The 23,728-nt window shown below is 34.4% G+C and overlaps 1 protein-coding gene across 1 annotated transcript; it reads right to left on the bottom strand.

Annotated features, from left to right (window-relative positions):
- Nucleotides 1–7,362: 7,362 nt before the first annotated feature.
- LOC124369673 (homeobox protein ceh-19-like) lies at nt 7,363–23,313 on the bottom strand. Its single transcript, XM_046827725.1, has 3 exons — nt 22,824–23,313; nt 14,696–14,832; nt 7,363–7,582 (listed from the first exon to the last, which is right to left on the bottom strand). Exons 1-3 carry the CDS (start codon nt 23,311–23,313, stop codon nt 7,418–7,420), a joined length of 792 nt encoding a protein of 263 aa, XP_046683681.1. The 3' UTR covers nt 7,363–7,417.
- Nucleotides 23,314–23,728: the final 415 nt, after the last annotated feature.

The following is a 23,728-nucleotide window of genomic DNA, read 5'->3' as shown; positions in this document are numbered from 1 at the left end:
GAGGAGGAAATCTTTCGTAACTTGCAACTTTGGCAGTACCCCCATACTGACTAGTCCTGAGCAGGTTGAGGCATCGTTTGGAACCTTTTGCTCTAATCTTACTGCCCTGATTAAATTTTATACGCCCTTGAACTTTTGTGGGGCTTCTACCTTCCCTTGTTGGTTCTCACAGGATTTGAAGAGACTGGTATCCTTAAAGAAGAAGCTGCATTGCAAATATAAAACAACAAATAGTTTGAAATTATATAGAGAATTTTGCAGTGTGCGGACACAATGTAAGGAACTTACTGCACACTGTTACCGGCAGTATATTGATTCAGTTGAAAGCGCCATGCAACATAATATTAAGGCCTTTTGGGCTCACATTAACAACACAAAGGGCAAAACAGGCATAAATGACACAATGCATCTAAACGATAGGGCTGTAGATAACCCGCAAGATATATGCGACCTTTTGGCAGAGCATTTTTCATCTGACTACTAGATGCATGTTGAGTGTCCTTCATATGAGGACCAGTTAACTGCATTTTCTCTTGCAGAATTTTCTATTTCTTCCGTGGAACTTGAGAGAGTGCTGTCCTCCCTGAATGTCAATAAAGGAGTGGGACCTGATGAGATACCTCCGTCAATATTAAGATACTGTAGCTCTATTCTAGCTCCTCACTTAACTTTATATTTCAATGCGTTTTTGCGGTTGGGGGTTTTCCCTCACTGCCTGAAGACTAGCTACGTTACGCCCATATATAAGAGTGGAAACAGCTCAGACATAAGAAATTACAGACCTATCTCAATTCAATCGACTCTAGCTAAGGTGTTTGAAGCCATGGTTTTCAATAGACTCTCTTTTTTTGTCAAGAACACTATATCCACTGCTCAGCATGGTTTCTTGAGAGGAAGATCAACCGCCACGAATCTCATTATTTATCAGGATGACATCATATCTGCTTTCAATATAGGAAGTCAAGTTGATAGTGTCTACATAGACCTATCTAAGGCGTTTGACAAGATTAGCCATGAACATCTGCTAGCCAAGCTTAGTAGTTTGGGCGTTGTTGGTCCCATGCTACGATGGGAAGTTAGGGTCTAAGGAAGTTATTTGAAGTCTATAGAAGTTATTTGAGTGATCGTTATCAGGTGGTTAGATACAGAGGTTTGAAATCCACAGCTTTCCCTGTGCTTTCTGGAGTCCCCCAGGGTTCCCTCCTTGGGCCTTTGCTTTTTGCCATTTATGTTAATGATATGGTTTCTGTCATTAAACACTCCAAGATATATTGCTCTTTGCAGATGATGCCAAAATATACAAGGAGATCACTTCGGAGTCTAATTGCAGAGATCTACAGGCTGACTTGAATAGTGTACTATTGTGGTGTTATAGAAATAAAATGGAGGTTAATGTATCAAAGTGCTCAGTACTTACTTTCTCCCGACGGATGAATGAGGAGACCTTCGAGTACTTTCTTGGAGAGGAACCACTCAGCAGATGTTCTATGATTAAGGATCTTGGGGTGACTATGACATCTTCACTTAATCCTAAAAGTCACATTGACTTTATTAGCCGTAAGGCAAATTCAGCTCTTGGATTTATTATTAGGGTATCCAGAGGTGGGTTTTCCCCTGTAGCGCTTAGAACACTCTATGTACAATTAGTTCGCCCCATATTAGAATATTGTTCACCAGTGTGGTCGCCATATCAGATAGGACATATTGATTCCATTGAGAGCATACAGAGGAAGTTTCTTCGAGTTCTAGGAATGAAACTTGGCTTTCATTATGCGGAGGTTCCTTTGGATGACATCAGCCATCAGTTTGGTCTTCAATCTCTGAGCACCAGGCGGAATATCAATGATTTACTTTCTTCTCCGAAAGATTATTACATCTTCAGTGGATTCTCCTGATCTACTTGGGAGAATAGATTTTCGCTGCTCAAGATTGGCCAGAAAAAATCATATGTTTGAGAAGAAATATTGTCAGACTCTGTATTCTTACCACAGCTCAGTGCCACGTCTTCACCGCCTGGGAAATAGCTTACCAGATCACATTGATTTCTTTACTATGTCTGAGGTAACTTTTAAAAAGGAACTCTCCAAGTTTTATTTTTGAATGGTGATCTGTTTATTCTGGAATATGTAGAGTGTAGACATATTTTGAACTTGCCTGTTGTTTAGAACCATTTCTGTATATATTTATAATATAATAATAAGGTTTCTTAATACTTATAATGATTTAGCGCAAGTTGTACGTCTTTTAATTATTTATTGAAATCAATTGCATGGTCTGTTAATTTGTGTTTTGTCTATAAGAGTGTATCTTGTATATTTAATAGTAATAAGGGCGGAGGTAACCTGATATAAACATGACTATTAGTGCCTGTTGTAATGTTTGCAGCTACGGATATTATAACTGCAGGTTGTCTGTGTATTATATATTGGAAATATACATAGAATTAGATGCCTGTATTGTTAGCCATCTAAATCCAAACTGTAAATTTATCATGTAATGTAAAATGGTGTTAACCGTATACAATAAATAAATAAATCTCTAAGAGTTTTTTTCAGTCATATAATCAATTATGAAAAACAAACTACGAACCCCCTCCCCCCACATGCATTTGGGTACACATAAGTATACCTTTAAAAGCACCTATAAAAAAACTGCGACCAAAAATACAGGAGTCACATGGTTTAATGCTTATATGAGGTCCATTGAAAAAGTATCTGGATTGGTATATCCCTGCAATATCCCTGCTGATAAGCTTCAAAGGGCAATAGAACTTGGCAGAGTCGAACTTTATACTCTACCTGACCTATTTACAAGATTTGGTGAATCTGCGTTTATTAGCTTCGTCACTCTATTGGTTTGTTTCCACGCGTATTGAGGTCTTTCATCGCATTTAGATATGTTGGAAAAATCAATCTCAGTATTTTTCCAAAATTATTGAAGATACTTGTGAAGATACCTGTGAAAAGTTTTTAGATGCTTTTAATAATGATCGTTTGATTGTTACACAAGTTTATGAGTGTTCAAACGTATTGAGGGCCTTAAAATGTCGAGTGGTGGGGAGGTTCAAAACTATTCAAAGTTATGAAAACATCGAAAATGTGCAGAGATTATTAGCGGATGACAACCGATTACCACTGCAGAAGAATTGTGGATTCAGTGACGATTTGGAATCAGTGTTGGTTCAGTTCACAAACTTCGACCGATGATTTGAATTTTAAACTTGTTTCTGCAAAGTTTGTCCCGGTATTGTTTTCATCTCAGGAAAAACGCTTAGGAATCAGTGTTGGTTCAGTTCACAAACTTCGACCGATGATTTGAATTTTAAACTTGTTTCTGCAAAGTTTGTCCCGGTATTGTTTTCATCTCAGAAAAAACGCTTAGGAATCAGTGTTGGTTCAGTTCACAAACTTCGACCGATGTTTTGAATTTTAAACGTGTTTCTGCAAAATGCTTGTGTTTCTTTAAAAATTCTTTGAATAGGTTTTGTATTTTTATCTTTAATGATTGGAACGAAATTTAACGCAAAGTTAACTACTTATTTGTAAAAACAGTACGTTTTTATGCTCTTCTTTAACGTTTATTCATTAACAACAAAGGCTTCCTTAGAAAATAATACTAAATGATGAATGTAAAATAGGTTAACAATTAAATTTTACATGGGTTTAATTTGTTTCAAAATTTAATTTTACAGACATTTACTTTTTTTAAATTATATACTATAGAAAACTTCTTCCTCTATCAGCACGTTTAAAAATTTATTGCTCCTTTTTACTCACTTTAAAAATACATCATTTTGAAAAGAAATTGCTTATTAATTATCCATGTAGTATTAGGTAGATTTCTTAAAAATACCAGTCTACAATACACAATACAATAAGGTCTATGGCTATCGCCTTCGTGGCGTAATTTCAGATAGATGTTTTGCATTTCCTCCGATCATGGCTTTCAGAACATAAAACCACCTTAATCCAAAAATTTATGTATGAGTTTATATAAAGATTTTAATCTGCTTATAATGCGAGCTTGAGAACACTAAACTGCTGTAATTGCCAACAGATTCAGGCTAAACTTGGTACGGAAACAAAATTTGCACTGATCTTGGATGTGTTTATTAGTAACGTAACTGAAGAATTTTCAAAATGGCGTACGTCGCATTCGGGAAATATTGTACCTTTACGATCTATTAACATATATTCAAAGTGAAACGTTTTATACAAAGAAGCCTATACAAATTACAAACACAATTTATATAATTAAAAACAACCATTATTCTTGTACATTTGATGATATGTAGATTTTTTGATATTGGTAGCTTTTTAATAACGGGAAAAGGAGTAATTGTATCTCAGTTATTAGAATCAACGGTTTAATATCGGTGGATGTTTAATGATGGGAAAAGGAGTAGTTATAAATAAGTAATTAGGGATCAAAATAATGAACTTGGTGGATGTTTAATGATGGGAAAAGGAGTAGTTATATCTCAGTAACTAGAGTTCAAAATTCTTAGTTCTTGTACAACGTTTGTTTTAAAGCGTACAACATAGTAATTAGCAGATTTAATATATACTAGTAACATATGGCCCACAAATCAATCAGACTTTAGAAGGTAACGATTTTCGAGCGGTCTAAGACGTCAGATTTTGGATATAAGTTACAGATAGCGCCCATTCTAGTTCTGCCTTTGACCGTAGTACTTTTATCAGTACCATCGACTCTCCCCTAATTCAGTTTAATAAATTCCTCACAGAGGCCAGTGGCCCATGAGGATGGGCAGAATCAAACTTAAAAGGGGTCGGCCATTTGTTGGAATTAAAGACACTCGAAGTAATCTTAGTTAAAGATTTGTCTTTCTATGACCATGTTACTCACGCTTTCCAGAGTGCTTTGGAAAGACTGAGGTCTGAACATGTCCAGAAATCTGTTACTGGAGTCAACGAACTCGCAGCTAGTTCAGGCATTGGTCCTCTCAGTAGTCTAAATGCTCTCCTGCCTACGGAATAACATTCTGTTCACGGGGAGGACATGTAGAAAATTCAGCCCAACGAAACACTTCGTTTTTCATTTAAACGATATTATTAAGAATTCTCTATAGATATGCTGTGGCAATTTTCCCAATGGATTCGTTTTGCAGAGTTCTGACTAGCTGCAAGACTCACAAAGTACTTATTAAATAAATAAATAAAATAAATAAACATGCCTTTTATTTCAAGCGATTATCAGATACATCTGTTTTTCATAATAACTCACGTCAACATGATACAATATATTTTAGACACTAAACTTATTTAAAACAGTTAAAAGTACAAAGTTAAAAGTATAAAACGTTCACTCCAGTGAAAAGAGGTGCTTCTTTAGCTGAAGTTTAAAATGGCGACCTTTAAGCAATTTAAGGTCACAAGGGAGACCGTTGTACAACTTTGGACCAAAATGGGAAAATCCCCTTCGACCAATCTCCAACCTCACTTTATTAAAGTGAAGTTGGTCACTCTGCCGAGTGTTGCGGCAAACGATCTCAGCACAACTGCACAGCCTTTCTGCCAGGTACCGTGGCTCCCGCTGGAACAGTACATTGTTTACAAGGCAGCAAGTCTGCATCCTACACACGGCATCCATGGTCATGAGTCCTGCAGCATCTCGAAAGGGTGACACGTGATCTCTTCGACAGAGCCCGTATACAAAACGAATTGCAGTGTTTTGCATTCTTCAATTCGTTTTGTATACGGGCTCCCGGTATTCACCGGGAGTCATATTACTTAAGTGAGAATCTAAATTTTCGCGATCACGTCTCACAACGCAGGACCTACAACGATCTCCAGCTGCACTTCCTGCGTGTAAACTTAAATCAGGTAGGAAGGGCTTCTACTTTGGGCAGACCTTGTACCCTCAATACCTCAAAGTGTTACCACAAGAAACGTTTAAATGTTGGTTAAGGGAGCTTGTTAATGATAATAATATTTTTAGCGTAGTACGTAAAGAAACTATTAGGTTTAATTGGATAGAGTTGTCTGAAAGAAAACAGATGTAACTGAGAAACCTGTGTACTAACAGGCATTCTTATTTTTTATGTTACATTTCTACAATCGTAAATGTTTTACCAGCGAGTACAGAGTGCCATAGAATGCCGTATTCATCAAATGATGCCAGTTTCATCGTTTTGGTCGTGCGAGTTGGGTAAGAATTCGACTCCCAGACCTGGGAAATTTCCAATTGTCACGCTTTGATTTGACATAAAATATTCAAATTTAAGTTGGACTGTAGTTTATATACCACTCATAGTAAAAGTGGCTTAAAAAATATATATTTTTCTTTATAGTTTTACATAAAAAGTAGCACTGCTCGGATTTTCATTGTTTTCGTCAGGATCGCTTTGTAAGCGGGAAAGTTTTAAACAATTAACTAAGTGTAATATTTTATTTATAGAAGCTTTAAGGGTTCCTATATAACGGGAAGGGCCCTTAAAGGAGTCGGTATATTTTGTCCTTCCGCCTCCCATGTTTGTTACTTCGTATCATACATCCATATCTCCCGTGCTATTGCTCACATAAATGTAGGCTTATTTGATACTTAAATATGATTTAATACACTATGTCAGTAGCCTATTGGTTTCATATCTCAATACTTACTTCTTAAGCTTACAAATAATCTAATTCTATTAGGATATACCAGTTAACCAGATTGGTTCCACATCAAGTAATGATTTTTCAACATCAGTATTATTAGTATCTAAAACCGCTATAAAATATTAATCCATAAAGTGTAATAATTTTTTATTTTTTAAGGACAGGTCGACCCCCTTTTAAGCCTTATTCTGTCCGCCCTCATGGGCCACTGGCCTGTGCGAGGATCTTATCAAACAGAATAAAGGGGAGAGTCGATACAGTACAAGGTCGATGGTACTGATAATAATAATAATTCTAGAAGTGCATTTAATTATTTTAAGTATATAACATGGAATAGAGATAAAACTCCATTCTATTTTTTTTTTCATTGTTTCAGTAAAGAAAAAGGGTCTGAAACAAAGCTCATAGACCAGAGCTTGGAAGACTAAGCTTGTTTCAGACCTAGTATTCTAACATCAGAATGAGCTTGTGGAGTTGAGCTTATTCTATGCTTACGTGCCGTTATAAACTATTAAGGGAACAGCGGATCGTTTTACATTTATAAGGGATACGATCAGATGTAGAAAAATTTATATAATTCCTTCTGTAGACCTGGGAAGGACGATAATATAGCGAACAGAAATTGAAAAGTACGTGCAAACACTGTGCTCTCTCAGGTTTACAAATATCGAGGGCACAAAGACAGCAAGCTTGGTGGCCCACAAGCAAAGTAAGCAAAAAGGGTAAATAAAATAAACATGGAAACATTAATAACTAAATATTTACTATCGTAAACGTAATAACATATGTATCTAAGATTAAGTTCGGGCTGTTTTTGTATGGATGTGGTTTAAATTTGGTGTAGCAAAGCTCTTGGTCTGTTTTCCAGATGTTTTCAGTGTCCGAATGGGTTGTTGTTCATTGACTAATTCTCCTTTGGTCCGTTTCCACTTCATTCTTCGATTTTGAAACCACACTTTCACCTGTTAAGCAAATAGCAGTCAATTAATAATAAATACAAATAAATCAAATATATGTTGTACTCTTTTTATAAATTTTATTTTAGTAAATAACCTAGCACTGTTTAGTTCTTAAACTCTGATGAATATAATATAGATCTTGGTTCCACATACTATTATGATACCAGTTTATTTTTACATTATAAATATATCTTTCAGCTCAGTTAAAACTTGGTCTGTAATGTATTATACTGTAATAGTTTATACTACTATGCGTAAACATTATTTTCTTAAATGCTACAATCTTGATGTAGGGTTTGTTATCTGATATTAACATATTATAATTGACAAAATTATTGAATACGGTATTTTCTTGTAGTAATTCTTGATGTAACAATTTTACTGGTACTAACCATGCATATACTTAGTAGCATATTTGTAACTAACAGAATAAGATAGTTTTTAATTTTTTTATCTCATTAAGGACACTGCAGTGTCAACATACAATATGGTCGATGCGGTTATAAATGAATACGAAATATCTCCAATTTGTTAAGCTTTCAACGCATCAGTGTGAATGTACAGTTTATTAGAATATCTATTGTCGAATGATCATATTACAACTTAGAGTGAATTGTTTCTTGCACATACAATCATATACATCCGGATAAGAGACGCAATCAGGTTTATTGAGAGAGATATTTAATAATATCTTGTCCACCCCCAATGTTCAAATTTCAACACAGCTTCCAACCAGAATCTCCCAATCCAGACAGTCCTGGTGATGATTATTGCAGATGTCCCTCACTAATTCCCACAAAGTTTTCGGTTACTCATAGTTATATGATACCTCTGATATTAGAGAAGGTCAGAAGGACCGAATTGGATATTGATACTAATCAAAACAATGATGAATGAGATGTGGATGTTGGATTTCCTGCTATAAAATGAAATTAAATATTATATGTGTGTGTAATATGTGTGTGTGTGTGTGTGTGTGTGTGTGTGTGTGTGTGTGTGTGTGTGTGTGTGTGTGTGTGTGTGTGTGTGTGTGTGTGTGTGTGTGTGTGTGTGTTTATGCACTGTAACTTATTTTCAATTGCATGAATTTACAATGTAATTTATATAAATTTGTTACGTGGAATGATACCATTGGCATGAATAATATTAAGTGAAAAATACTAACAATATTCCATTGTTCTCTGTTTTGTAATATTTTAGACTACGGTTGTTTAAAAACTGGTAAATCTGTATAACTCACCATTGAAACATTATAATAGAAACAGAAACATGTTTAACGTTTCGAATGAATTGAACTTCTTAATTCTAAGAATACCTAAGAATTCTTAAATTTGGAGGTGGCAGCCAAAATTGTTGTTCCTTTTATTACACTTTACTTTCGTAAATAGTCGTCAGAGAAGGGAATTGGACGCTTGAGTGGAAACAACCACAAACAGAATATTCTGTCTGATTAACGTTTAACGTGGAAATTGTACAGAAAATATATACTATTAACCACTTAGAAAATGTGTATACCTAACGAAATAAACCATACATTGAGCTGCAAGAACTCTATTATTATTATTTTCGTCAAATTTCGCAACAAACCTGACATATTCGTTGTTGAACACTTATAATTAATTATCTTATAACTTCCTTAATCATGCAGAGCATCTTATTGAGACATGTGTATAAATGACCACATAAAAAAGTACAACTATAATGATTAGGTGCTAAATTAACAGGAACAATACGTTTATAAATCGACTGTTGAACATATTTTTTTAACATTTCATCGATCACCGAACTACCGCTGATCTAATCAGAAATTCGAGCTAAGGAAATATATTTTGGCTGTACATAAAAATAAGCCGAGTTAAACTTGCCTAGCATTTTTGAACAGACGGAGTAATAATTATCAATATTTGACGCGTAGTAACCTAATTGCACAATTGAGTGCACTAAGATGTTACTGACATGATCTCTAAGCACAGTGGAGCAACCGAGACAATGAGAATGCCAATTCACCTGGATTACACTATATTTTATATTTTTAATCTAGGTGTCTCTTTGTCGAAACGATGGTAGTTATTCGTTTTGAGCTTTATCGTCGTCTACTTTTTAGATGAACATGGCTCCAGATTCCAGGAGTCAAGCCTGTTACAGCATCAAATTCAAGACGCTGCATTAAGAGGAAGGTGAACTGGAGCCAAACAACATTCATATTAAAACACTTCCCACCATGGCAACGTTTCCTGTTGTGTTGGTAACACTTAAACCGACCTTAGTCATGGTCTTGTTAACACCTTAAGCCGTCCTTTTCTTACGTTTCTTTCCCTCTTAAACATTTTGGAGCAACGACAATTTCAAGTTGCGTAATTACAAAACAAATGCTTCATTCCCAAACGCAGTTCAGATAACACGGATCAAAAGCACTGGTGACCATCTTAATGTTTGCTATGCAAGAAAAACAGAAAAACCTTAATTGTTTTCTACTTTATTTTTGTTTTGTATAGTCGATAGATTTTCGTTTTATGAATGGAATATACACAAATGGAACCGCTTTATAGTGCTCTAAATACTATTGTGGATGTCAACAAAAGAAACATAAATACACTTACACAACTGTTTATTTTATTTACTAGTTAATTCTTTTTTTTCTTTAACAAGCTTTACCTCACCAAGCCACGCAAGGTTTGTTTGCACTTATTTTGCTGAAGACTTACTAACGTTAAACGAATTCAAGATTCAGGTGGTTTAATGATGAACAGAATATAGTTCAACATGCTGCATAAAACTCCCAAATGTACACGTGTTTAGATTCCTGATGTTAAAAAGAAAATTAACTTATTGTAAAAGTATGTGATCGAACAAGAGAGAGCGCATGATGTAGTGTTCAAAATCGCTTTTCAGTAATAACTAACAAACATTTTGTTCAAAACCTCCTAGTTTTCTTTAAATATAATGTTTTATTTAGGAACATTTAATACCTATTTTTCACACACGAAACTGAGGAGGCATTTTCGAAATGAAGGATATGGAATATGTACAGTAAATTATATTTTAGCCGAACATATTGTCAGGCTCGATTATTTAACCATATAATTCAAGAAGGTGAATGTCTGTAAGAGGATGGCTGATGAAATCACACAAGAGGTAGTCAAAACATAAAACCTTGTTTAAAAGAAATGGGCTATAGGAAATTTAGATGAGGTAAATGTAGATCTTCAAATCTAATCAAATCAAATAAAATCTTTAACTGTTCGTAACAATTGCACATTGTATGGCAAACGTCATAATTTATTCTAAATTTTAAACTCTCACTCCACATTACCACCACGTCCGAACTTACATCATTGTCCATACATTCAAGTCTCATTCATCCTTCGCCAATCTCAACCCACTTCCAGCGCTGGAGTCAGTTATCGAATTGGGCGATCTCCCAGTTAAACGCCAGAAAATCGTCAACGCTGTAGAATGCATTTGACACCAGAAAGCGCTTCAAACGAGCTTTTGACGCCTTGGGTGTTTGGGCGTTTTTCATAGAATTTGGCAATCTGTTGATGAAATGAGCACTGCCTCAGAAGGCAAGTGCTCATAAACCACCGTTCTGTGTCTTGCAGTACGGTAGTTATCTCTGCCTCTAGTCTCATACCAAAATACAGCAAATTTCTAATTTGAGGTTTCAACCACTTAAAAGATTCTTGAGGCTCTTCAGTCTTTTTGCGTTCAGGTGTATGCCAGAAGAAGACATCAAATCGTAAATTAGTGACTCGGTTCTAAAATATAGAAATACTTGGCCTATCTGTAGATGATAATATTGAATTTAAAGGTTGAAATTGAGAAATTTATAAATTGAGTTTTTGAATAAACAAATTGTTGTTCTCAAACATGTGTATTACAATCCTAATTTTTGTAACTGTTGCAAGCGTGAAAAGATCATTTTCAAATTTCAAAATTGTGATGAATATGCTGCGGTATACAATGATGCAATCAATGCAGTTTCTCAAGCCTTGGGTTTTATTGTAGGCCCTCAACCAGCTACGAATATGAACATGAGATCAATGAATCAGCAAAAACGAGTACAGCTTGCAAGTTACATTACAACATTGCTTAGGATTGCGCTGCACTACAGCTTCCAATGGCAATTATTGTGGTTTTACTAAATGTATTACAAAATTGATGTTTTAATTGTTTTTAAATTCGTGTCACTTTGTACTTGGTTGTAGGACCATTTTCTATCAGTATTCTCATATAACATCTGAACAGAATGATTACGATAAAAGTGCGCATTTGTAAGGGTTGGTGGAGGATGTGAATACAAATATTTTTTGTCCAATACACGTGGGGTCGCAAGAATTTGTTAAACGCCTCCATGTAGGAAACACGTAGTGGACACATAAAATAACCACATACTGTGAACAATAATGTACAAAATATTACTACGGGATATATTTAAAAAATCGTTTGTGTATATGCAAAGCTGGGCTCTACGTAACGTAGACTGTCTTACATTTTGAGAGTCGGGGTTTTTCCCACTTCTGCTGCCTAATAATTTTTTTACATACTTGTTTGCTTGAATAGGTTCTTATATTTGTAATCAAGAAGTAAAACACATTTAGTGTCATAGCTTCTCGTTTTTCTGGCCGAATCTCAAAGGCAAAACACTACGTGTTTCACAAATTCTCAATTTTATCGGAAACGAAACTTTTGTAAACCATGTGTATTGTACCCCATGTGTATTGGACCCCATGTGTATTGTACCCCATGTATATTGGGCAAACAATGTTTGTATTCACATCCTCCATCCTGAAAAAATGCTTTTTTTGTCGGAATCACCCCGTATAACACATAAATAATAAGGTATAACCATACATTTCAACGTAATATCTATAAAACTTAAAAAAAAAATAAAAATTCTTCACTGTAAGTAAAATGTCGGGAATCTCCCATTTTTAATAATGGCTACGTTAAATTTTATCGTTTTTTTATCCTTATATTGTCACATTTATTTCTTCGACCGAAAAAATATATTTTTTCATGACAATAATTTATATATTTTTTTTAGTCCGATGATTACATGAGGTACAGTATCTATCAACTTCATTGCATTAGAGTTTGCGGTATGTCATGTTTTAATTATATGTCATACTGTGTGTTCCGCGACGAACAACACATACCTCCCCAAATGATTTGGTAGGCCAATACAATACTTCTTATAACTCCGTAGTAGTTTGAAGAAACGAGTTTAAATTTGGAAAACATATAAACATAATTGAACTATTATATTACCAAAAATGACATCTAAAGCATATAATTATAGCCGTTCCTAAGCCAATGAAAATTTAATATCAAGTAAACCATATTAAAACACTGTCGCAAATTCCCTGAAGACAATCTAATAAATGAAAATCAATCATTGATGTTTTGTATATCAATGTAAACTAATAAAAGCGTTGTTTGTAAATTTTTTTCAAGCCCTCAAAGAGTTTTGGAGTTATATTAATTGTATTTATAGAAACACTAGTTGTTTCCCGCGGCTTCGCACTCTTTTCGTAAGCTTTACCGTGTATGAGCATTTCTGGTTTAAGTGAATTATATTTCCAACGCCGATGTAGAGTTTACCTTGTTACCAAGATCAAGAAAATCTATCAAAAGTGTATGTTTATATCCATTGTATACGTACATGTACTTTATTATAAAGTGGTCTAATACTCAAGCTTTAAGCTTAAACTTTAAGACAAATATACATAAAAACTTAACGCCTGTAAATAGTGTTCGGCTGTTTAATATACGTAACTGTCTCGTAATTGCAGTTTATAATCTGCAGGCGCTTCGATAACTTTTATATTTTGCAGCGCCGCCCGGTGGTAAGTTACATCAATGGGTCTAGCATATACCCATATACCTTCTACTTGGAAAAATAGATATACATAAATATTTTAATAATGATCAGTCAAACAGTTTCTGAGTCTATAAAGGCCATACAGACAAACATTTATATATAAAACCTTATTTCTCTTATTCTTATTTTTCCAATCAAGAAATAATAAATTTAAACTTATTGAAAACAAAGTGAACCAAAATGATGATAAAGAAGAACTATACAAACAATCTGGAGTATACAAAATTAACTGTAGTGACTGTGAAAGCTATTATAATGGGCAAACTGGTAGAAATTTTAATAAAAGGTTTAAAGAACATATACAAGCTTTGAAAACAAATAACATGTCTACAATAAAATCAAATTTTGCTGAAAACCTATTGGAAACTGACCATAACTACACAAATATTGAAAAGAACATGGAAATTTTAGATATCGAAAGGAAAGGAGAGAAATTAAACACAAAAGAAGAATTACATATCTATCTAAATTATAATAAAGACCCTCATAACATTTTAAATAGTAATCCGAAAATTAAGACAAACCCAATTTTTGAAAACATTAAAATATTAAATACAGATTACTAATCAAAAATTACAACTGTGTCATTTAAATTTAATATATGTTTAAATGGTCCACATGTGTATATTTAAATATTTATTATTTATTTAGAGGTACACTGATGAGTGTTGAATACCGAAACACGTGTATGTCAATAAAAACATTTTTAAAGGGTTTTAGTTACTTTTCATTATATTAGTATATAGATGACCCTATAATGTGGAGTAATAACATAACATATATATATATATATATATATATATATATATATATATATATATATATATATATAGCTATACGGAAAACAAAATGTGGTAGAACCATAAGTGAGAGGAGGGGGGGGACCGAGTGTTTTGTTCAAGGCCCGGTAAAGCTGTCTACGGCCCTGATAACAACGGTAAATGTCATAAGGTGGATGTCTAAATCTGCAGACTACACTTGTGTGAAGCGATTCAAGAAGTTCAAAACAGTGAGGAATCTCTTGAAAAAATATTCAAGAAATTCTCAAAACATATTCAAGAAAATCTCATTCCCCTCGGGCCTTGTCAGACCTACAGCTTACGAACTTCTTCAATGTCATCAGACTCCTTACGACATCTTTTATTAGGAACTCAAAGTGGAAGGTGCAAAGTAACAGCTGTTCGACAAATCCCACCTGAAATGTTTCAAGTGGTATGCTGAAAATAACCTACCTGTTTCTCGGTGAGATCCAGAGCCACAGCGATCTCGTACCTTCTCAGCCTTGTCAGGTAGTTGGAGTGCAGGAACTCCGCTTCGAGCTGTTGTAGCTGTTGTTTAGTGAATGCTGTCCTTTCCTTACGAGTGTTTCCTGAAAGTACAAGTCGCGATAATTACTAGGAATATATTTTCATTACCAAAAATCCAACAGGAACCCGAATAAACAAGCAAATTGTATGTTTGGTTAACGTTTGATCTTGAACATTGAGATCTTTAACATAGAACTCGTTTTAGCATTTCCTTACCATAGTAGATGTGTCCATTCTCTAGAGACTTCTAAAATTAGTTCTTTTCTGTTGACTTTGCAAAGGATTATATTTATCTGTTGCATTTATGGTTCTATCTATTAATGAATACAAAGCTACTTTCATTGCATACGGTACGCCAATAACACTTCGTTTTAAAATGATTTGTTCATTTATTTTTATTGACTTAGAGGACTTGATGGTAGAGGATGTTCTAAGTAATTTTATCAGGCTAGGACAAATATAATCTTGAACATTTCAGTCTCCCTGTGAAAAGCCAACTGAAGATTGTTTCCCACAGCAAGGCTAAGGTTTGAAATGCGTCTTTTGACGCGCTTTAAACTGGGAAATTTTAATGACAGTCATAAGTCGGCCGTGTAATCCTAAGAATAACAAACGGACTTTAGCTTGTCTTTCCTGCAGGCTGATAGCTTATACAGGGTGTTCATTTGCAAACTTCAAACTCGTATTAAAAGATGTATAGCCCAAATATCAAAATTCTGTAAACGGGAGTGTATAGTAAGGACAAAATCTGGAGGAGCTCCATCTTGTTGAAAATAAAACATGCTCTTCCTGTGCGAAAATGGCTAGATGCACACTACCCGGATCACTGGATCGGTAGAAGAGCATCAACTTTTTTTGTGGGGTCACTTGAAATCAGTAGTTTTTAAAACACATCCCACTGGTGTCCAAGACTTGTAAAACAGGATCAGTGCTGAGTGCAGACGCTAAACCAGAGAAACTTTTAGAAAGGTTAGGCAAGAATTTGAAAATAGGTCATTTTTTGGTTGAACAAGAATTGCTACCAATTTGAACATTTGATTTGAAGTTTACAAAAGATTTACAACAGTATTCAGTGAGTAATTTTGTTGTTATTAGCAGTAGTACAGTAGTTTGTAGACTAATAATTGTAAATTGTTGGCTGGTTCCGGTTTGGCTTTCCATTTTGAAAATATTTTTTTGTTGTTCCCTAAGTGTTTACTGAATTTTGATACTTTGGCTATAAAACTTTTCATACGAGTTTGAAGTTTTCAAATGAACACCTTGTATAGGCTATTGATTCTCCATTTTATACTCATTATTAAGGAAACAGGATCTTTTTCGGATATTTGCCATAGTTTAGTGATAAACAAATCGGTAACACTACGTATCGAGATCTGCAGTCTGATCTCTTCTTCAGGTAAATAACTAACCTAACACATAATTACAAACTAGGTTAAAATAAAAAAAAATCATACCAGAGCGTTTTGTGAGTGTGTCAACTTCACTAACTCTAAAATCATGCACTTAATAAAAACTAAACACAACACAGATTTTTCTTTTATCACTGACAAATGTTAAAACCATGGCAAATGTCCGGAAAAAATCCTGTTTCCTTCACAATCCCTCCATCGTCAAAAACAAACTTCGAAGAAAGAAAGTCATTGTTATTTAACTACTGGAGCTTTCATTCCCAAATCGCTTCAATCAGTGGGGGGTCACCAGGAGGACAGACGCGGACATGGTGAAAAAAGGTATTCATATTATTGGGCTTTTTGTTGTTTCAATCGTTTGTTGGCTTTTTATATTGGCAACAATATTTTTCTGAAAACTATCGCAAGCCATTGGTCAATTGACAGGTCTTGGAATCCTTAGCCCAAAAACATTCTCTGGACATCTAAACATCGAGTTCACTCGATTACTGAGGTAGCGATTATCTATAACTAAAATCCGTTCTAGGATTGGATTGTTAATCACCGTGTTAAAATTGTTTGCTGGTACCGGTGTGGCGTTCCATTCCGTACAGTTTAACACCAAGCTCAACCGAGATCTTTGGTAGGGGTTAAAACTGTTTGCTGGTTCCAATTTGGCTTTCCATTCGGTACAATTTAACATCAAACTTAAGCGAGATCTGAGGTAGGCACTAAAATTGTTTGCTGGTTCCGGTTTGGCTTTCCATTCGGTACAATTTAACATCAAACTTAAGTGAGATCTGAGGTAGGGATTAAAATTTTTTCCTGGTTCCGGTTTGGCTTTCCATTCGGCACAATTTAACATCAAACTTAAGCGAGATCTGAGGTAGGGATTAAAATTTTTTCCTGGTTCCGGTTTGGCTTTCCATTCGGCACAATTTAACATCAAACTTAAGCGAGATCTGAGGTAGCCATTAGAATTGTTTGCTGGTTCCGGTTTGGCTTTCCATTCGGTACAATTTAACATCAAACTTAAGCGAGATCTGAGGTAGGCACTAAAATTGTTTGCTGGTTCCGGTTTGGCTTTCCATTCGGTACAATTTAACATCAAACTTAACCGAGATCTGAGGTAGAAATTAAAAGTGTTTGCTGGTTCCGGTCGGCTTTTCATTCAGGAAAGTTTAACACCAAGCTCATCCGCACTATGAGGTAGGGGTTATTATTATTTGATGGTTCCGGTTTAGCTTTCCATTCGGTAAAATTTATCATCAAACTAAACCGAGATCTGAGGTATAAATTAAAATTGTTTGGTGATTCCGGTCGGTTTACATTCAGGAAAGTTTAACATCAAACTCACCCGCAATCTGTGGTAGGGGTTAAAATTGTTTGCTGGTTCTGGTTTGGCTTTCCATTCGGTAAAATTTAACATCAAACTTAACCGAGATCTGAGGTATAAATTAAAATTGTTTGGTGATTCCGGTCGGTTTACATTCAGGAAAGTTTAACATCAAACTCACCCGCAATCTGAGGTAGGGGTTAAAATTGTTTGCTGATTCCGGTTTGGCTTTCCATTCGGTAAAATCTAATATCAAACTTAACCGAGATATGAGGCAGGAATTAAAATTTTTTGCTGGTTCCGGTCGGTTTTTCATTTAGGAAAGTTTAACATCAAACTCATCCGCAATCTGAGGTAGGGATTAAAATTGTTTACTGGTTCCGGTTTGGCTTTCCATTCGGTACAATTTACCATCAAACTTAACCGAGATCTGAGGTAGAAATTAAAATTGTTTGTTAGTTCTGGTTTTGGCTTTCCATTCGGGAGAGTCTTAACACACACTTAGTGCCAGACACGCTAATTTCCAATGATGACAGGAGAACAATCGATACTTTTTGTATTTTTAAGGCACTGATTTTAGCTTTTTCACTTCCACAACAGTAGACCGCGACTACCCCCCCCCTTACCACCCACTCGTGGTACATATTTTATTGTTGTGACTTGCGAACAGCTGGAAACCCCTGCGCTTCCCAATACAGGCAGCTTTAGCTATTTATTTACTGCATTTATTACTAGCTAATGGTGAAGCAGTTACATGATGTACAATTCTAAACATAAAATAATAATTTAAAAAGTCAATATTATAAAAAAACAAATAGACAAGTACAGTTTCAAAAAACTAAAACACCAATATTTGTATCAACAATGGTACAGCTAACAATATAAGAACATATACTCAATAACAATTGTAAAGAATAACCTAATGGTAAGTATAATTAGCAATATTATGGCAACCAAGAATAGTGAAACAATGGCAACCATTACATACAACAATAGCAGTAACAAGTAACAATATAACAAATAAAAAGCAATAAAATATAAGAATAACAAATAATAGTAATATAATCAGAACAAAGTGTAAACTTATGAAAAGCAACCGGTGAAAATGTGCATTGCTGATGTGTAAGTGTGGGTGAGTTTATTATTACAACTAATTCTTTGTTTAAAGAACATAATTTACGAACATAAAGGCTTTTATTAGTTTTGAAGTTACACCTGTTAGTGAAACACAAAGTGTCAATAACATGTTTAAATTGTACAAGTACAATATTTTTGTATAATTTATTTTATTTTGTATTATTACAATAATTATTTTTATTTATGTTTTTTTGTTACCAAACTGTGTATCGACCTCATGGTGTAAAAATTATGCCGTGAAAAAATGTTTTATTTCTTAGTAAAAAAACTTTGGTTGCAGGAATATATTTTCCCTCCACTATATTGTACAATATAATGAAACAAGTGGATGGTTCAATTATATACGTAAAGGACAAATAATTCCCTTTCTACAGATTGCCTGCAACCACAAGTTTTGTAACTAAGAAATAAAATTGTTTTTCACGGCATAATTTTTACACCATGAGGTCGACACACAGCGTAAAAATATATATACAACGAAAAATGTGTCGTTTAGCCGCTAGCCACCGTTATGATTTTTTTTAAACTAGGCTAATATCTCTAGAAGTATTTAAGCTAAGGAAACCAATGAATACAAACCTTATAAGAACCTTATAAGGTTTGTATTCATTGAGGAAACCAAATTTGATACATAGATTTGAATAGATGAGAGGAAAATTGCCAAACATAATTGTGATATTTTAAAAATACTGTATTAACAAAATGGCGTCTGTTGAAAATATTTAAAGTTAAATAAAAACAAATAACCAGTATATTTATAACATGACACCAACTATTTGACAAATTCCACCGGTACTTTTTTCATCGAAATCCGTCACCGCATAAGCGAATACGACCACTTTAAAAGTAAGCTTGCACAAGCCGGGAGCAGCAAACATTTTGTATTTTCATAGACATCAGCTGTTTTACATAGGTTTATGTGTGTGCACACACACACACACACACACACACACACACACACACACACACACACACACACACATATATGTGTGTGTATATATATATATATTCAAAAGACCACCAAATTTGAAAAATCTATTAGTTCATCCAAAATATATTAAAGATTAAGACAGCAGTCAAAATTTCAAACCACAAATGCCATCCATGCAATAAATCACGCTGTGGAATATGCAGTATGATGCAATCTACAAACTGTTACAAAAGCTGTGTTACACAAAAAAATATTCTATTGCAGAAAACATCACATGTAACAGTGAAAATTTAGTCTATAAATTATCCTGTCAACATTGCCCTAAAGACTACATTGGAGAAACATCTACGTCACTTAGGCTGAGGATGAACAATCATCGTGCCGATGTTCGACATCAAAATTTACTTAGACCCGTATCTGCACATGCTGTCCAACACAATAAAACCTTTGAAAATTGTTTCTCTCTAATTGGCATCAAGAAGTTTCAAAATTATGACAATAAAGACTACAAAAAATTATTACTAACAACATATGAACAAACAAACATTAAAATCACCAGTTGGATTACATTTGAGACACAATGAATTTAAATTTATTATTCAAACATTTTATCTATCTCTGTGTTTAGGAAAGGTAACATGTTTAATTTACTTGTTTTGATACCATATGATTTTGTTGTTTGCAATGATTTTATAACCTTCATTCTTTTGTTTGTTTATATTTTATTTTATACATGCTTTTGATAATGTCACTGAAAAGTAACGAAATATAAAGCATTTCGAGTTTTATACCTATATATATGTATATATATATATATATATATATATATATATATATATATATATATATATAAATAAACACACACACACACACACACACACACACACACACACACACACACACACACACACACACACACACACAAGTTTATCTTCGTAAAATAGAGGCAGAATCCAAATATTTGTGCTTAGAAAATTTCTTTCTGACATCTTATTGGCAATTTATAGCTATGCAAAAACATCTAAAATAAATGTTATCATAGTGAATCCACGTATGAATTCAATTATGTAATGATTGAAAAGTCGAATTCACTCTTTTATTACCTCTTGAGTTGAATCTCTTTATTATTGTTACAGTTTCCTTATACACAATTCAGGAACGCCAAACTCTTGTACTACTTGTACTAGTGTTTATATTATAAAGCTCAAGTTTCTACTGTTCTTCTTCTTTTATCAAGACCTTTCAAATTAGGTGTCACTTAATGGGTCTTTACATTTAAACTTTTTGAGTCGTCCCGCAACAAACCCCATTTCGGTAAATGGTTAAAGTTATAACAGTGACTAAAATGTCCACTTCTATTTCCTAGAAAGGTGTCCCGAGTTCCACCCCTCATCTTCATCCATCAAAAACTAAACAGAATGTAACCATACTTTTAACTCTCACTGTATATACAGATCTATAGAAAAGTTTGGGTAGTTTGGTGTGGGATAACAAAAAGGACCAAAATTCCCATTCTGACATTAACATTTTAAAAATTGTATGGCATGTGCCACTAATTATATAAATTTATATAATTTAAATACAGCAAATATAAATATAGCATAGCCAATATCTCAAGCAAAATGGTAAGGTGTGTTTACGAAATCAAATTGAAAGATATCAGCTTCACATCAGTTAGTTACTAATTACTGTTGTATATTATAAACTTTGTAACGAATAAAATATGTCAATACATTCATTTCCATCTAGCTGTTTTCAACAAAAATAGCATGCTTCGAAAACTCACTCAAACAATAATATAAAAGCTTTTTGATTTTAAAAGGCAATTTAAATATTTTCCGATTAGTGATTGACGTGATTAAAAAGATACATTTTATGAATCTGACACACAGCTGTTGTGATGTGTCACGGACTTGTTGTATGAAAGAGCAACCAATTTTCTCTGGCATTTCTGAACCATGAACATTCCTGTTCCAAAAACAAATGTTCTATATGTTAAAAAAATATCTGAGAATAATTATTGTTGTATAATTCGATACAGCCGTTCTTAAGTTAGTTCTGCTCAGAGGTTTTGAATGGTTGCCATTTTCGTTGTGAATTTCGGAAAATATCGACTATTGTGTTTTAGGTTTCACTAATAGGTATACAGTTGGATAGAACATTTAAAATGTTCAACAGTTTTTTAACGCAAAATAATAATTTAAATTAATAAATTAAAAAAGTAAACGAGGCAGATATGAGTAGCTGGTGATATTTTGCCGATTTAAAACACGTTGTTTGGATTTTCTTCCGGGCCCTAAAACGTTTCTTAAAATGTCGATAGTGACTTCTGAAACACCCTATATGTGTCACAATGTACATTCTGTGTTAAGCCACGTTGTCTTTAGTAATTTTCCATATTAAATTATCAGTAAACTTATCCATTTATTAAGTGCAACACTGCCAAAAATTACTAAAAATACACACACTTATTAAGCGTTATAATTATTGGTTTAAATATTATTTGTGACTTACTGTTGTTGGAACAAGATTTATTTTTAAGAAATGTTTAAGTGTTTAAGCTATTGTGACATCATTAAAAACTGTACTTGGTTTGGTTTAATAATTTTACAGTTTTTAATTAAATGCCATTTTAAACTAATTTGGTAGGTTACAATAAAGAACGCTAGCGTTTATTATAGCTTTCAGCTGATATTTCAATGCGTTTATATAAACTTTATGACTCAGAGAAACAATGATACTTCAGCCAAAGTGTTTTAGTACAAATAAAACAACGGAACAGATTTTTACACGTTTTAAGTGTTCCATAATTAAAAATTTTAATTGAAATTAGAGTTTATGTTGATAAATAATATATCAACACGTTCAACGCTAAAATAATTATCCTTTAACATGACACACGGTTTTAAATCAATGTTAGAAGATTACTTTTAAAATTTGTATTTGAAGATTTCTCTAGGAGACGGTCCCAGAAAAACGTCCAATATTTTCGGTTTGGCGCCAAAAGTTTGTTTGATAAATCCCCGTGCATAAATTTCAGACACACATAAAGATACATTTCTGATTCAACATTGCAGTGAAAGAGATAAAAAGGGAACTGTAAATGGTTTTTAAAGTTGCCTTAAATTTCAAACTAGCCAATATTTTCAGCAAGAAAACAACCATCTATTTGGATTAGCTCTCAAAATATGGTAAAATAGTATAAGGTGTTTGTAAAATCCTGAATGTACAGTGGGTCTATTAATCATTATAAACACCAACCTTTATTTTCACCGCACTCAGTTCTCGGTGTGGTCCTAGGATATTCATCGCTGTCCTGCACAAAGGTCATCTCTTCTGCGTCTACCATCCAAGGAAGACCCTGTTCTTCCGGATCTCGTTCAGCGAAACATCCAAACCTATTCGTGGTCGCCGAGTGGCAGTCGTCAAATGTCGAACAGTTGTACAGTTCTGAGAAGTCCTCCCCGGAATCTACATCCGACACGAGTTCTGAACCGTAGTAAGAGTATCGTTCCGTGACGCTGCCGTGAGGTCTGTCAGGGTATTCGAGTCGGTCGAAGACCTCATCGAATTTATAGTCGCACTCGACGCACGTAGAAAGGCCATTTGAGGTCCCTCCACAGCCGGATACCGTGCTTACTGGCGAGCGTCCCCAAAGTTGAAAAACGCACCGGTCGACCTCAGAATCGCACGGAGGACTCGGTACGCAGGCGTAGTTGAGGTCGCATCTGAGGACGTCGAAGTGGTCCATGACTCCGAGCCACGGGGCTGAGGTCAGTGTGGGGCCGAGGAGCCTGCGTTGTTTACGGAGTTGACATTTGAGGCGCTGAGATCACCGCCGTATCCGCCAATCAGGGCTCGGCTCCGACACCCGAGGGGCAGGGACTCGTCGCTCGCATTAATTATCCCATATGATTTCGCGAAGTGGTCATCAAATTTGTCACTTTTATCTAAAAGCTAAACGTTTTGGATCTTTTTTAAACTCGGCTGCTGTTAAGTAAAGGAAACAGGATTTTTCCGGACATTTGCCATCGCCCATTGATACTAAAAAATCGGTAACACTACGTTTCGAAATCTGTAATCTGATCTCTTCTTCAGGTAAAGAACTAACCTAACACATAATTACAAACTCGTTTAAAATAAACAAATCATTCACATTCACAACG

Source organism: Homalodisca vitripennis, chromosome X (genome assembly GCF_021130785.1).
Source record: "Homalodisca vitripennis isolate AUS2020 chromosome X, UT_GWSS_2.1, whole genome shotgun sequence".
NCBI classification, from domain to species: domain Eukaryota; kingdom Metazoa; phylum Arthropoda; class Insecta; order Hemiptera; family Cicadellidae; genus Homalodisca; species Homalodisca vitripennis.
Note: the sequence above shows the minus strand (reverse complement) of the source record. Positions and strands in the feature narration are given on the sequence as shown.